This window comes from Nipponia nippon, unplaced genomic scaffold (assembly GCF_047370975.1).
Source record: "Nipponia nippon isolate SJK-2023a ecotype South Korea unplaced genomic scaffold, ASM4737097v1 scaffold_12, whole genome shotgun sequence".
NCBI classification, from domain to species: Eukaryota; Metazoa; Chordata; class Aves; order Pelecaniformes; family Threskiornithidae; genus Nipponia; species Nipponia nippon.
Window position 1 is genome coordinate 10,609,469 of NW_028262313.1, and position 13,707 is coordinate 10,623,175.

The window sequence follows — 13,707 nt, forward strand, 5'->3', positions numbered from 1 at the left end:
ATAGTATCTCTTCCTGCTACCCCAAAAGGTTTTTGAAAGGGATAATAACCTACTTTTTCATCATAAGACTTCATAAGGGACTTAGTGAAAGTGATTAAAAATATTACCATCCATTGTAAGATACTTCTAACTACTGCCCACTCTGGAGGTTTGGAGCCCTACATGGTTATTATCTAGCTGGTCCCTTTCTCTCAGTTTTATGTCTAGTCTCAAGCATGCTCTCCCCACACATTCATGGTACTGAATTTAAGTCACAGAAAACTTGTGCAGTGTGAAAGTCTTCTACAGCCTTTACAGTTGAAAAGAACATGTTTGTGGGTTCACAATATATGAAACCTTTCCCTCAAAAGGATTAAAAGTAGAGATTCAAAGGCTAGAGCCCTCAGCTTTTATCATTTGATGGTGTTAGAGAGGGTGAATCTTGCTTACCACTAGTATACAAATTCTCAGCTGGGGTAGCTCCACTTCAGTACCTGTGAGAGAATTGCAGACTGTCTCTAATATGGTGTCTCTTCCATATATCTAAGGGATGTAGGGGAGAGGGGAGAGAGAGAGGGAAAGAGATAATATCTTTCACATTTCATATTATTGGCAGCCTTTCCCGAATTTCTTAAGGGCTTCAGGACAATGTAAGAATAAAGTTGGGATGTTTTTCTTAAAAGACATGCTGTAATTCAAACAAAAATCAATTCAGTAAAACCCTCTGATTTATGCCTTAGATGAGACCTTATAATCTAGTTGCATAATCTATGAACCCAGTTATTCAGAAGGTAACAAGTATCCTTGTTATTCTGCACGTGTCCATTACAAAGTAGCTCATTTCGTAACCTTTAACTAATTGGTGTCACCCTAGTGTCATTCTCTTAACCCATCACTTCTCCCTACGATGGGTGCCTTTTGTCTTTAAAATGCCATATTAAATATCATCAGCATTTGCAATCTTCTGGACAGAACATTTAAAATTAAAATAGTTGTGGCAAATATACACAGACACTAAAATGGAACTTATTCAATGAAAATCTATACAGATGAACAATTACTGCAGTACCAGCTCTTCTCTAACCCAAATGTCATTCTACATTATGGCCTGGCTGATATGACTGCATTGCAGCTGAGCCATAACCTCTAAAACCACCATCCATTTCAATTGCCCCTTTATTTAAAAAAAAAAAAAAACAAACTAACGAATTCCCCAAAACTTAGTTGCCCACTAACAGCTTTTAATAAAGGGCTCTGTATTTTATGTGTATGACTAATATCTGTGTATGATTAATAACTTCTGTGGCAACAATATAACAATTCCTGCTAACTGTGGTTTTTGAATTGAAGAAACACCTGGATAATGGCGATGTGAAGAAGTCTTCTCTGTGGTTCATGAGCATCAGCCTTTTATAGAATGAGTATGCCCCAAACTTGTGTAGATAGAAATGCCTGTGTAATGCTCTGGCTGTGCCTCCCTAAGCTCTATTCTGCATAAATACTTATTCCTATTTTTACCTGGCATGATCGTGGAAAGCAAATGTAGTAAGAATATGCACATGCCCACAAACAACTCAGTTTTCATCTCAGAAAACAATTTTTCCCATGTTACTCCAACATTAGTAGAAGTTCAGGCAATCAACAACTGTCACTTGTACCGAAGTGTAGACAGAATATATACTTAAAATGCTGGGTTAAATTTTAAATCCAGTTCTTAGTTTTGCTACTAAGTTTTGTTCTCCATGAATTTGACCAAGAGATTTGATCTTCTGTAGTAAAGATAAGGGTTGGCGACCAGAAGATCACGCAATGTACGGAAAGAGTTAAGGGTCGACCCTCCCTTGTCTCTGCCCCTTATAACATAACACGCCTACTGCTGAGAGTATAAAGGTAAACTACTGCGCAATAAACGAGGAAGCTGAACACCCACACTGTGTGTGCTGACTGTTCCTTCCCCAGCCCGGGTCGGCTGGAGATCCGCTGGTATAACCTTGATATGTAACGAACGCTACAATCTTCCAACTCTGCCGCTCTAAGCAAATACGACATTTCCCAGCCGTACAAGCAGCAGAGACTGCACACATAAATGACAGGAAGGCAATTAGGCGCAATGGCAAGTCAGATGTAAGGGCCATTAACAAAAATCTGGATCAGTTTGACCACACTATCTTCAGGGGTTGCTGTTATTAATTTTTGTTCTGAATTATGTTCTCCAATATAAATTATAGGGGAAGAAAATCGTAAAGAGTACTCATAAAGAACATTTGATGAGGCAAGTTGGTGCCCTAGTGAGAGATTTCAATAACAGTGATTTCTTACCAGGGATAAGCTTCAAAGCAAGGGCTGTGCACACTGTTGCAGGTGGAGAAACTGACAGTTTTTGGAAAGAACAAAAATCTACCAGCTGCTGAGACTCGAGCACAAGGTGGGTTTGCTATGAATGGAGATAAAGGTAGACAGACCAAAGTTTTTAAGCAAACCCGCTCAGCCTTTGTAGCTTTCCATGTCAAAGCAGGCACTGATGCAAGTCCAGGATGGAAATGTTTTAACAATGACTTTTCATGCAGGAACTTCAGCTTCAAAGTCACACGCACGCCCAGATAACTGTCAGAATAAATTGCGATGCTGGTCCATCAGACCATGGGATTTAGCTGTTCTACCCAGAACACTGGATCTGTTCAGAATCACGCTTTCCTCGGGCGAGGATGAGAAGTACCTACCTCTTGCAGCTCTCCAGCTCCACAGGCCATCAGGGAGAGCAGAGCAGCCTGAGAGAGTGTTTACTTCTCCTGCCACATATTGTCTCCCTTTCTGTCCAGCCTGCTCCCTTTTCCTAGCTCAAAGATCACAGGCTGCAATTCTGTGAGTACTTCACTGGCTCAGGAAAGCCTGCAGCACCAAGCCAAAAGGAATGGATTTTTGTTTCCTTGGTCATTCAGTGTTGCTTCCTTAGAATCACAGAATCATAGAATTGTCAAGGTTGGAAAAGACCCTTAAGATCATCGAGTCCAACCATCAACCTGTCACTGCCAAGTCCATCTATACCATGTCTTCAAGCACCGTATCTATCCATTCTTTAAATACCTCCAGGGATGGAGACTCAACCACTTCCCTGGGTAGCCTGTTCCAATGCTTGACCACCCCCTCGGTGAAGAAGTTTTTCCTAATGTCTAACCTAAACCTCCCCTGGCACAGCTTGAGGCCATTTCCTCTCGTTCTATCACTCATTACTAGGGAGAGGAGACTGACCCCCACCTTGCTGCAACCTCCTTTCAGGTAGTTGTAGAGAGCAATAAGGTCTCCCCTCAGCCTCCTCTTCTCCAGGCTAAACAGCCCCAGTTCCCTCAGCCGCTCCTCGTAAGACATGTGCTCTAGACCCTTCACCAACTTCATTGCCCTCCTCTGGACACGCTCTAGCACCTCGATGTCCTTCTTGTAGTGAGGGGCCCAAAACTGAACACAGTACTCAAGGTGCAGCCTCCCCAGTGCCGAGTACAGGGGCACTATCATCTCCCTGGTCCTGCCTGTTCCTTGATGCACTTGGAATAGGTGTTATTCTAGAAAGCACCTTTGCTATCTGGCTCTGTGCTGGTGGGACTTCAACTGTTTCACTAGTGCCAGTTTGTTGAGAAGATACATTTTTAATTTGAGTGGTAGGAATGTCTTTTTTGCTCTACCTTCTTTGTAAGTGCCTGGAAACTTTTCTCACACATAAATTTTATTCCTTATTTCCAGCATGATCTCTTTCAGTGAGCACTTGGACTTTTGCCTACCTTATGAATCCAAAATCATGCCCAAAGTTATTGTTAAGGCTCAGTATGGCCTGAAGCAGGGGGTGTTGCACCAATCAGCATTGCAGTATCCTGAATCTTGTAGCTCAGGTATAACACACGCCCCACCCCCTGCCACACCCACACCCACTCACCCTTACATCTATCCTTTCTTTTATCTTTGATTGTTCTTCGGCAGCAAAGGAACATTTTTTTTTCCACCCTTTCACCATTCCTAAGGTGCTTGAGCCTCTATTCATCAGGAACTCAGTAGATGCTATCAAGCTTCTACACTGCATGTAGATACATAAGCCAGCAGTTTCCTAGAAACGGAGAGACCTGAAGCACAGATGATTCAAGAATGTCTTCCCTAGTCCACTCTTTTTACCTATTAGTGCCCACACATAAATATTATAATAAAGTGCCTTTCCTGGTACACGCAGTAGCTGAGATATGGCCACAGAGCACACTTGCTACTCTGCAGCCAGTGTCCCAGAGTGAACCCAGAGTTCACTTTTCTTTCATGCCTTCCCCACAGTGTGCATACCACAGAGCACATCAAAGGGGCATCTTCATGGAGCAGCTGATATGCTTTAAGCTTACTCCTTAGCAACTCCTTAGCACTGTAGCAGAATGAATGCACTTTATAGAATCATAGAATTGATTTGGGTTGGAGGGGACCTTAAAGACTGTCGGGTTCCAACTTTTCTGCCATGGGCAGAGATGCCTTCCACTGGACCAGGTTGCTCAAAACCCCATCCAACCCGGCCTTGGATACTTCCAGGGATGGGACATCCACAGCTTCTCTGGGCAACCTGTTCCAGTGCCTCACCACACTCATGGTGAAGAATTTCTTCCTTATATCTAATCTAAATATACGCTCTTTCAGTTTAAAACCATTAACCCTTGTCCTATTGCTATGCTCCCTTGTAAAAACTCCATCTCCAGCTTTCTTGTAGGCCCCCTTCAGGTACTGGAAGGCTGCTAGAAGGTCTCAGCTGGAGCCTTCTCTTCTCCAGCCTGAACAACCCCAACTCTCTCAGCCTGTCCTCAAAAGAGAGGTGCTCCAGCCCACTGATCAACTTCATGGCCCTCCTCTGGACTTGATCCAACAGGTCCATGTCCTTCTTATGTTTGGGGCAGGGTCTCACAAGAGCGGAGCAGAGGGAGAGAATCACCTCCCTTGACCTGCTGGTCATGCTTCTTTTGATGCAGCCCAGGGTATGGTTGGCTTTCTGGGCTACAAGTGCACATTGCTGGGTCATGTTGAGTTTCTCATCAACCAAGACCCCCAAGTCCTTCTCTTTGGGGCTGCTCTCAATCCATTCTCTACCCAACCTGTAATTGTGCTTGGGATTGCCCCGACCCATGTACAGGACCTTGCACTTGGCCTTCATGAATTTTGCACAGGCCCACCTCTCCAGCCTGTCAAGGTCCCTCTGGATGGCATCCCTACCCTCCAGCATGTTGACCGCACCACACAGCTTGGTGTCATTGGCAAACTTGCTGAGGGCACACTCAATCCCACTGGCCATGTCTCCAACAAAGATGTTAAACAGCGCTGGTCCCCATACCAACCCCTGAGGAATGTCACTCATCACTGATCTCCACTTGGACCCCTAGCCGTTGACCGCAACTCTTTGAGTGCGACCATCCATCCAATTCCTTATCCACCAAGTGGTCCATCTGTTGAATCAGTGTCTCTCCAATTTAGAGACAAGGATGTCATGCAGGACAGTGTCAAATGCTTTGCACAAGTCCAGGTAGGTAACATCTGTTGCTCCTCTGTTATCCACCAATGCTGTAACCCTGTCGTAGGCAGCCACCAAATTTGTCAGGCACGATTTGCCCTTAATGAAGCCATGTTGGCTGTTGCCAATCACCTCCTTATTTTCCATGTGCCTTAGCACAGTTTCCAGAGGAATCTGCTCCATGATATTGCCAGGCATAGAGGTGAGACTGACTGGCCTGCAGTTCCCCACGTCTTCCTTTTTTCCCTTTGTAAAAATGGGGGTTATGTTTCCCCTTTTCCAGTCAGTGGGAACTTGACTGGACTGCTATGACTTCTCAAATATGATGGATAGTGGCTTAGCAATTTCATCCACCAGTTCCCTTAGGACCCATGGATGCATCTCACCAGGTCCCATGGACTTGTGCACCTTCGGGTTCCATAGATGGTCTCGAACCTGATCTTCTCCTCTAGTGGGCAGTTCTCCATTCTCCCAGTCCCTGCCTTTGCCTTCTGCAACTTGGGTGGTGTGGCTAGAGCACTTGCCAGTGAAGACTGAGGCAAAAAAGTCATGGAGTAGCTCAGCCTTCTCCATATCCCGGATAAGGTCTCCCATTTCCTTCTGGAGAGGGCCCACATTTTCCCTAGTCTTCCTTTTATCACTGACATACTTACAGAAGTTTTTTTTATTGCTCTTGACATCCCTAGCCAGATTTAATACTATCAGGGCTTTAGCTTTCCTAACCTGATTCCTGGCTGCTCTGACAATTTCTTTGTATTCCTCCCAGGCTGACTGTCCTTGCTTCTACCCTCTGTAGGCTTCCTTTCTGAGTTTGTGTTTGTCCAGGAGCTCCTTGTTCATCCATGCAGGCCTCCTGGCATTTTTACCTGACTTCCTCTTTGTTGGGATGCATCAGTCCTGAGCTTGGAGGAGGTGATCCTTGAGTATTAACCAGCTTTCTTGGCCCCTCTTCCCTCCAGAGCTTTATCCCATGGTAGATGGGATAGACCAAGCAGATCCCTGAAGAGGCCAAAGTCTGCTCTCCTGAAGTCCAGGGTAGTGAGCTTGCTGTGCATCCTCCTTGGTGCCCTAAGGATCTTGAACTCCACAATTTCATGGTCACTGCGGCCAAGGCTGCCCTTGAGCTTCACATTCCCCACCAGTCCCTCCTTGTTGGTGAGAACAAGGTCCAGCACAGCACCTCTCCTCATTGGCTGATCTATCGCTTGGAGAAGGAAGTTATCATCGGCGCATTCCAGGAACCTCCTGGATTGCTTATGCCCTGCTGTGTTGTCCCTCCAACAGATGTCAGGGTGGTTGAAGTCCCCCATGAGAACCAGGGCTTGTGAATGTGAGGATGCTCCTATCTGTCTATAGAGGGCTTCATTTGTTCGGTCTTCCTGGTCAGGTGGCCTGTAGCAGACCCCCACTACAATGTCACCTGTCTCTGCCCTCCCTTTAATACTGACCCATAAGCTCTCGGTTGGCTCCTCATCCATCCCCAGGCGGAGCTCCATGCACTCCAGCTGGTCATTGACATAGAGGGTGACACCTCCTCCTCTTCTTCCCTGCCTGTTCTTCCTAAAGAGCCTGTATCGTTCCATTCCAACACTCCAGTCATAGGAACCATCCCACCATGTCTTTGTGATGCCGATAACATCATACCCCTTCAGGCGTGTGCACGCCTCCAACTCCTATTGTTTATTCCTCAGGCTGCATGTGTTTGCATAGAGGCATTTAAGTTGGGCCCCTGATGAAGACGACTTACTGGTTGGAATTCCTTAGGCCAGTTGTCCTTGGAGTGTCCTGCAGCCTAATTTTTGTGCCTTGCAAATGCTTGGAATATTTAGCCAAGTAAAGCAGGAAAGTGTTCACTTTGATTTTTTTCAGAGCAGTGCTCCTGACGCCAAAACACCTGTAGTAAACTGGCTCGAACTACCTAGATGGTTTGAAACTCGCCCTTTCATCCCACTACTAACATTTGCAAAAAAACAATCATCCTCTTTTCCCTTCTGACACACAAATAACTTGTTGTATTTCACATTGTCTTGATCAAGAATGAATGTTAATTCTCTAAAATGTAATTTAAATGCAGTTAGAGAAAAATGCTATTAAAAATCCTATTAAAAATGATGGAAGTTACAATTTTACATTACCAATTTTAGAATGCTTAAATAAAAAAAAATATGCAAGTGCAAAAACTGTACCCACATAAATTAAATTTTAACAGTGGAACTAATAATATTTCTATTTAATTTTTAACATTAACTCACTAAGGATGAATTTCACCAGGAGTGACACATTCTGCAATCATGATGTTTTGTATTAAACTCCAGTGAATACCTTCTTCCTGCTTTGTAACAACTGATGTTGATGCAGAAGGAGGAAAAAAAGAAACAGTTTCTGGAGTGATCTATCTATATGGAGAGCTGCATTTAATTGATTGGAAGCTCATTTATTACTAAGCTCCTAAAACACTTCAGATAGGATTATAGGGAACATTCCAATAAACACTCTATTGTGCTTGAAGCAGGAAATAATTAGCTTTCAGTTTGCTTCAGTTTTGACCAAAATAAAGAAAAGCAGTCCTAGTAGAAGGAGAATCTGAATTTTCTACTGCAAAATACCATTATATGCTTAACAAAAACTGAAAAAAAGAGAGGTGGGTGGACTCAGAATTTGAGACCTCCTCAAACTGTGCATGAACAGACTTTTGTAGTTGATTCATTGCAACTTCTTAACCAGATGATCTAAACAGGATGTCTAGAGCTCAGCTGTGTATGCTTACAAGGCGCTAAGCAGCTCCTGGATGGTCCTGAATAGGTGGACCTCTTTGCTGGAACCCCTGGGAGCAGGGAAGCAGCCACTTCAACCCCCTCTCTTGTCCTGGCTGGCATGGACTGAGAGACATTTTGACTCTATTTTACTAAATTCCTTGACAAATGGCTCAGAAGCCATCACTGAGCAGGGACATACCCACAAAAGTGCCAGTGCAGTTGAATTCTGCCTGGTACTAAAGGCAAGTCCCAGACTGTGAGTGTCAGACTAGTTCCAGCCTTGCTCTGCTTCTCTCTTAGGCAAGACAGTAGAATAATATCCAGGATTATTTTTGGGCAGCAGATGACATATCCACCCTAAAGTCTATGATTTATGTGATATCAAGGAAAGTAATCTATATGAAGATGTCCATTTTATATTCCATTGTCACATATCTGTCATTTATTTACCCAGGTCCTGCAAGATAGACAAAAACATACATAAAAGTATAGATCCATACAAAAGCAGAGATTATCAATAACTATCTTTAATCAGAAAAATGGTAATTTTTGAAATTGCTACTTATTTCTCTTCTAGTTTTGACATATTTTCCATTTGGTAAGGAAGCAAAGAAGTTCCAAACAAATAGTCCTGTACATATTTCCTAAGAGTAACTTTTCTTCAGTACCTGTCTTGGTTTTATTATGCGTTATATCATTTCAGGACAGCTGGGCTGCAGCAGAGCAATTCTAGAGCCCCGCGCTGGATCAGCCTGGTGTGTGTCACACACTTGGCTGTAGCTCATCACTGTGACATTCTGATGCAGCCCACAGGATTTAGTGCTTTGAGGACCCTGTCAGAGAAGGGATATTTATGCCCAGAGGAGAGGGAAGGTTGTAGATGAGAAGGTTTCTAACACATGGCTTACACTCACAACCCCAGTCTGCTTGTATTTCATGTCCCTGGGTGGAAATGTTCTGGTGAAGTCACCTTCTTTCACCTGAGGGTAAATGAACGTGTTATAACAATGCTGGAATTACTCTGAGCAGCCAGGAGGTCAGGAAGAAGGTCTTCATTTCAGAAAGGGAAACTTGATTATACTTCTCATTGGATGATTCCTTTTCTTCACAGGACCTGTGGGAGGTCCCCTGATGCCAGAATCCTTCAGAGGCCTTGGTCTTAGTAATGCCACTTAGATGACAAGACAACTTGGAAGCAACAATTGCTCCTTTGACCTGAGCATTCAGCCACACATTCAGGATTTTGCAGGGTGTTCTGCTTAGAAGAAATATGTGATGAAGGCCAGTGGCTCTTTGAAGCAGACCTGTGATTTTTTTTCAGAGAACACAGACCTGTTTCCCTGAATGCTGGAACAATCAAGCAAGACGAAGCAGTGTCTTTGCTCACAGCTTCTGCCTCTATATGCTGGTCCGCCAGGCTGAACATTCCTCTCACGTGCTTTTTCTCTCTCTCCAGCTTTTCTCAAGTTTGCACTACGGGTAAGTAGAGGTGTGGGCTCCCTCTGTCTCATGCACATATAAGTACACGAGCACATTGTTTCCACAAAAACAGTATCCTCTCCCTCTGTTATTAATGGTCTAGGGTGACTCTCATGTGGCTTTGTTTTGGGCAGGACACGTGGTGACAGGTTATTCTAGCACCTTTCATCAGTGATGATGGTTATGTTCTCCAGTTTTAACTCAAAGCTGTCATAATAGTTATTACAGGAACTGCCCTGGGCCACTGGTTGCAAACCTATTGCAAGTAAGTCCACAAATTCTAGAACTGAGGAGGTCAAGCCTTTTTGACCATTTTTTGCAGACTGACCATTTCCTTCAACTGGCAGGATTTTCTTCAAGGACATTCAGTTTCTTCCCACAGTTATTTTTATTTGTTAACATCTAAATATTTAGCAGCATTTCACTATGAAAAAACTGGAGAAGGCAGCTGGGTCATATCCCTCACATTGAAACCCCTTATCTCTTTTGATTAGCAGAGTGTGAGATAATGTATGTTGTGTTTTGTTTTTAATGAAAAACTAATAAAGGTTCTGCACATTCTGATCTGACTTTGGTACAGTAATGAACATTGCTACTTGAGGCTTCACTGGATCATCGAAATAATTTTGAAGGCAAATGTATTTTTATTAATATAGGGGGTTTTGTTTGTACAGTATTTCTGTGTTATACAATGTTATTAATACAGTGTGCCTGGCTTCACAGGTTGAAGCAGTGTATTCACCATAGTTTTTTCTGGTGGTGTAGTATGTTTTTTGTTTCTAAATCTATGTTTGAAGGAAACACTTGAAAGAGGTATTTCTGTTCATGGCAGGGCATGGGTGGTTTTGTTAGAAACAAACACTATTTACATTTACAGTTTCTAAGCTGTTATACAGAAGTCTGAATCTGTTATACAAAAAACTCCTCAATACTACTCTCTAACTTGCCTAAATTTTTATATGCACCTGTGGTAGAAATGGGTTCTTTTTGGTGAAAGAGAAACAAGAGGAACGTATTTATATCACTGCTGCCCCTCAACAGATTGTACCAGTCTGTGGGACAGCTATTTATATGTTTTCCTTTGAGGAAAACACTGAAAGAAACTGTAACTTCTAGAGGTTATCTTAACTCATTTGCTTTCCTAGCTTTCTCTAAGGCAGTGGAGTTGTGGTGGGATCACAGCTCCAGGTTCACCTCCTGTGTAAATGGGATTTCAACACACACCATTTGTTAAAATATAACTCAGTACCCCCAGGCACACTTTTCATCTAACATTGAATAGACAAGACAGAATCCCTATTTGAAGGAGAAAATGTTGATTTCTTGTTCAAGTGTTTAATCAAGAAGTATCTGATTTGGCATTAAATCTGCTAACTGGTCTCTTTACTCCACAAGCACTTCAACCAAATTTAATCACTCTGACACCGGACTATCCTGAGTGCTCTTTGCATGACTGGTAGTAAAGAAGGAATTGGTTTGCCATAGGTTGGTAGTTAAGATTTCATTTTTCATCAAGAAATCTCAATTTTTGCAGAGGCATGCCTCTTCTCAGACTGGACAAGTGCTGGGCATACTCAAAAGCAGCCTGGCTTTAGTTTGTTCTAAGCGGTCTATTGGACCCCCATCTGATGAGATGTCAACAGAAACCTTCCAAATTTTTTTTCTAGTTCTCACTTAATTTCCCCTGAAAACTCAGTGCAGATGTACTTAACCTAGTTTATAGTGCTGAGATTGTGAAATTCATGAGAATTCATGCATTCTGGATAAAAGAAAGTTGTGCATTAAAAACTCTCACACTAACCATTTTTTAAGATCTTTTCCCATTATTCCCTGCCCTGGGAATTTCCAGGCATCCTACCATGGCTACAGACCTGCAGCTCCTCTTCCTCAGGCTGCCAAGCATTTGACAAGGCTTGGACATGTCCAGTGCTCCTCTGAGAGGGCTGGTCTCTGTTTTGATCCTTCGAGCTTAGGGCAGTACTGCCTCTGCTCTGTCCTTTCCTCTGGATTTCCATGGAAGGAGTTATAGTGGTGACAGTCATTTCTTCCATAGCTCATCCATACATGGGAAATGCAGAGAGCCAGATGCCAGGGTTTCCATGTGTTTTAGTATATATGTGCAAGGAAGATTTTTCTTTGTAGCGTTACCACTGGCAGAGTGGAAGAGTGAGGTAGGATTAGTATTCTTGGCCTGCACTGGAGTAGAGATGGAATAATTCTTCATAAAATATAGGGGATGGGATTTAGTGGACGGTTGAGGGTATATCTTAATTAATCTCTCTGCCAATTAAAAGATGGAAGTTCTAATTAAGATGACCCCAAAGCAATTATTCAGACTTGAGTATTTACATTAATTAGACTACCAAAGCATTAAGAGTAAGATTATGACTTTGCAGAAGACACAAAGTCCATTTTCCATGTTGAAGTACCTCACTATCTAATTTGTAATGAGGGAAGATGTCACAACACTTGCACCATTTCCACCACATCATTTATTTTTTTCCCTCAGGACTTTGATTCTAAAATAATATTAAGAGGAGGATGTTTGTGTTGAAGTGATGGGTCACAACCTTCTCCCCAATGATGGGGAGGATTGATGTAGGAATATTTGTCATGTGAAGTGGAAGTCCTCTCCGCGGACAACTGCTTCTTTTCACTCCCACTTTAGTATTCACCAAACTAACACCTAATCAAATATGATAACACTACTGCTATTTAGCATATGCATTTGTGGTTTATTCTATTCTACAGCAAATCTAATCTACACATAAAATACTTAATTACCTTGGTGATTAAACAGTGGAAGTTAACACCATAAATACTGTTTTAAAAAAACCCCATGGCCCACGGGCCATGATTCAGCAAGATATTTAAGCAAATGCCCTCAGCAGAACAGCTTGGTTGATTCAAGAAAGGCAAATGGTTCAGGAGATGGGCTTCCCCGCAGCAGGCAGTTTGTTGAACTAAGGTCTCAACAGCCCTAAACTGATGAAATAAGGTTCCAATGGTCCCTGTCACGAATGGGTGATTTACATCACTTAGAGAACTGCTGTCCAAAGTATTAGCAAAAGTGCTTTTATTGAAATATGATGTTGTAAAAGTGTGACTTAACAAAGGTCAATGGCAAGGTTCACTGCATTACTGTACTGCATAATCATTTGAACAATGATTCAAAACTACCAAGGCAGAGTCAAAGTTACCAAGACAAAACCCAAAGTTACCAAAACAAAAATCAAATTTACCATAACACAAAGTGATATCAGTTGGTTACCAAAGATCTGCCAGTGGTGAAAGATCTCTCTGCCTCGAGGAGCAACCTTGAGAGGTGTCCTAGCTCAAGGGGAGACCACTGCCATGCAGCCAGGCTGCTTAGCTGGGAGAGCTCAAAGAAGGTTCACTTAGGCTTTCATATTGATGAAAAAAAGTGGTTGGTTTGTACTCAAATTACATGCAATGGAAAAGGTATGCAGCGAGACACCTTGTACCCACAACTTTCTTTGATCCTTGATAAGTGAGTCTTGGAAAAGCCACCCACTATTGATGTGTTAATCGCATAATCGGTGTTCCAAGCTCATATGAATCGATGATCACTGTGTCACTCTGCTCCTTTGTGGGTTTTCAGAGAACAGATTGGAACTAGAGAAGTTCTTGGCCCAGTTACAGCTTAGGCCTTTACCTCCTTTGGAGCCTGTACCAAACTACTGCTAGTTTGGTTAAGGAGTTGAGTGGGTCCGTCAAAGTCCCAAAGTTCATTGACAAAAATAATCAGGACCAGGTATTTCCATATCAGTCCGAATCAGTAATTTCAAAAAAATATGCTACTTTTATGTGCATGAACATTTCTTAACCTTCAAATTCCTTGAAAATCTTTCAGCGTGTTTGGACTTTGTGTTTATAATTGCTAACAACATTGTGTGATGCAGCAGAGGCAAATCGTACTCTGTTAAAATGTTTTTGCGTATCAAATTTCTA

General features: G+C 42.6%; 1 protein-coding gene across 2 annotated transcripts in view; it reads left to right on the top strand.

Moving 5' to 3' along the window:
• LOC148056695 (uncharacterized) overlaps nt 1–9,830 on the top strand; it is a 471,302-nt gene extending 461,472 nt beyond the window's left edge. For both annotated transcript variants that reach the window (XM_087748728.1, XM_087748729.1), the window contains one exon: nt 9,368–9,830. In XM_087748728.1, coding sequence (XP_087604854.1) covers nt 9,368–9,369 — 2 coding nt within the window. In that variant the 3' untranslated portion in view covers nt 9,370–9,830. The remainder of the gene's footprint in view (nt 1–9,367) is intronic.
• The last annotated feature ends 3,877 nt before the right edge of the window (nt 9,831–13,707 follow it).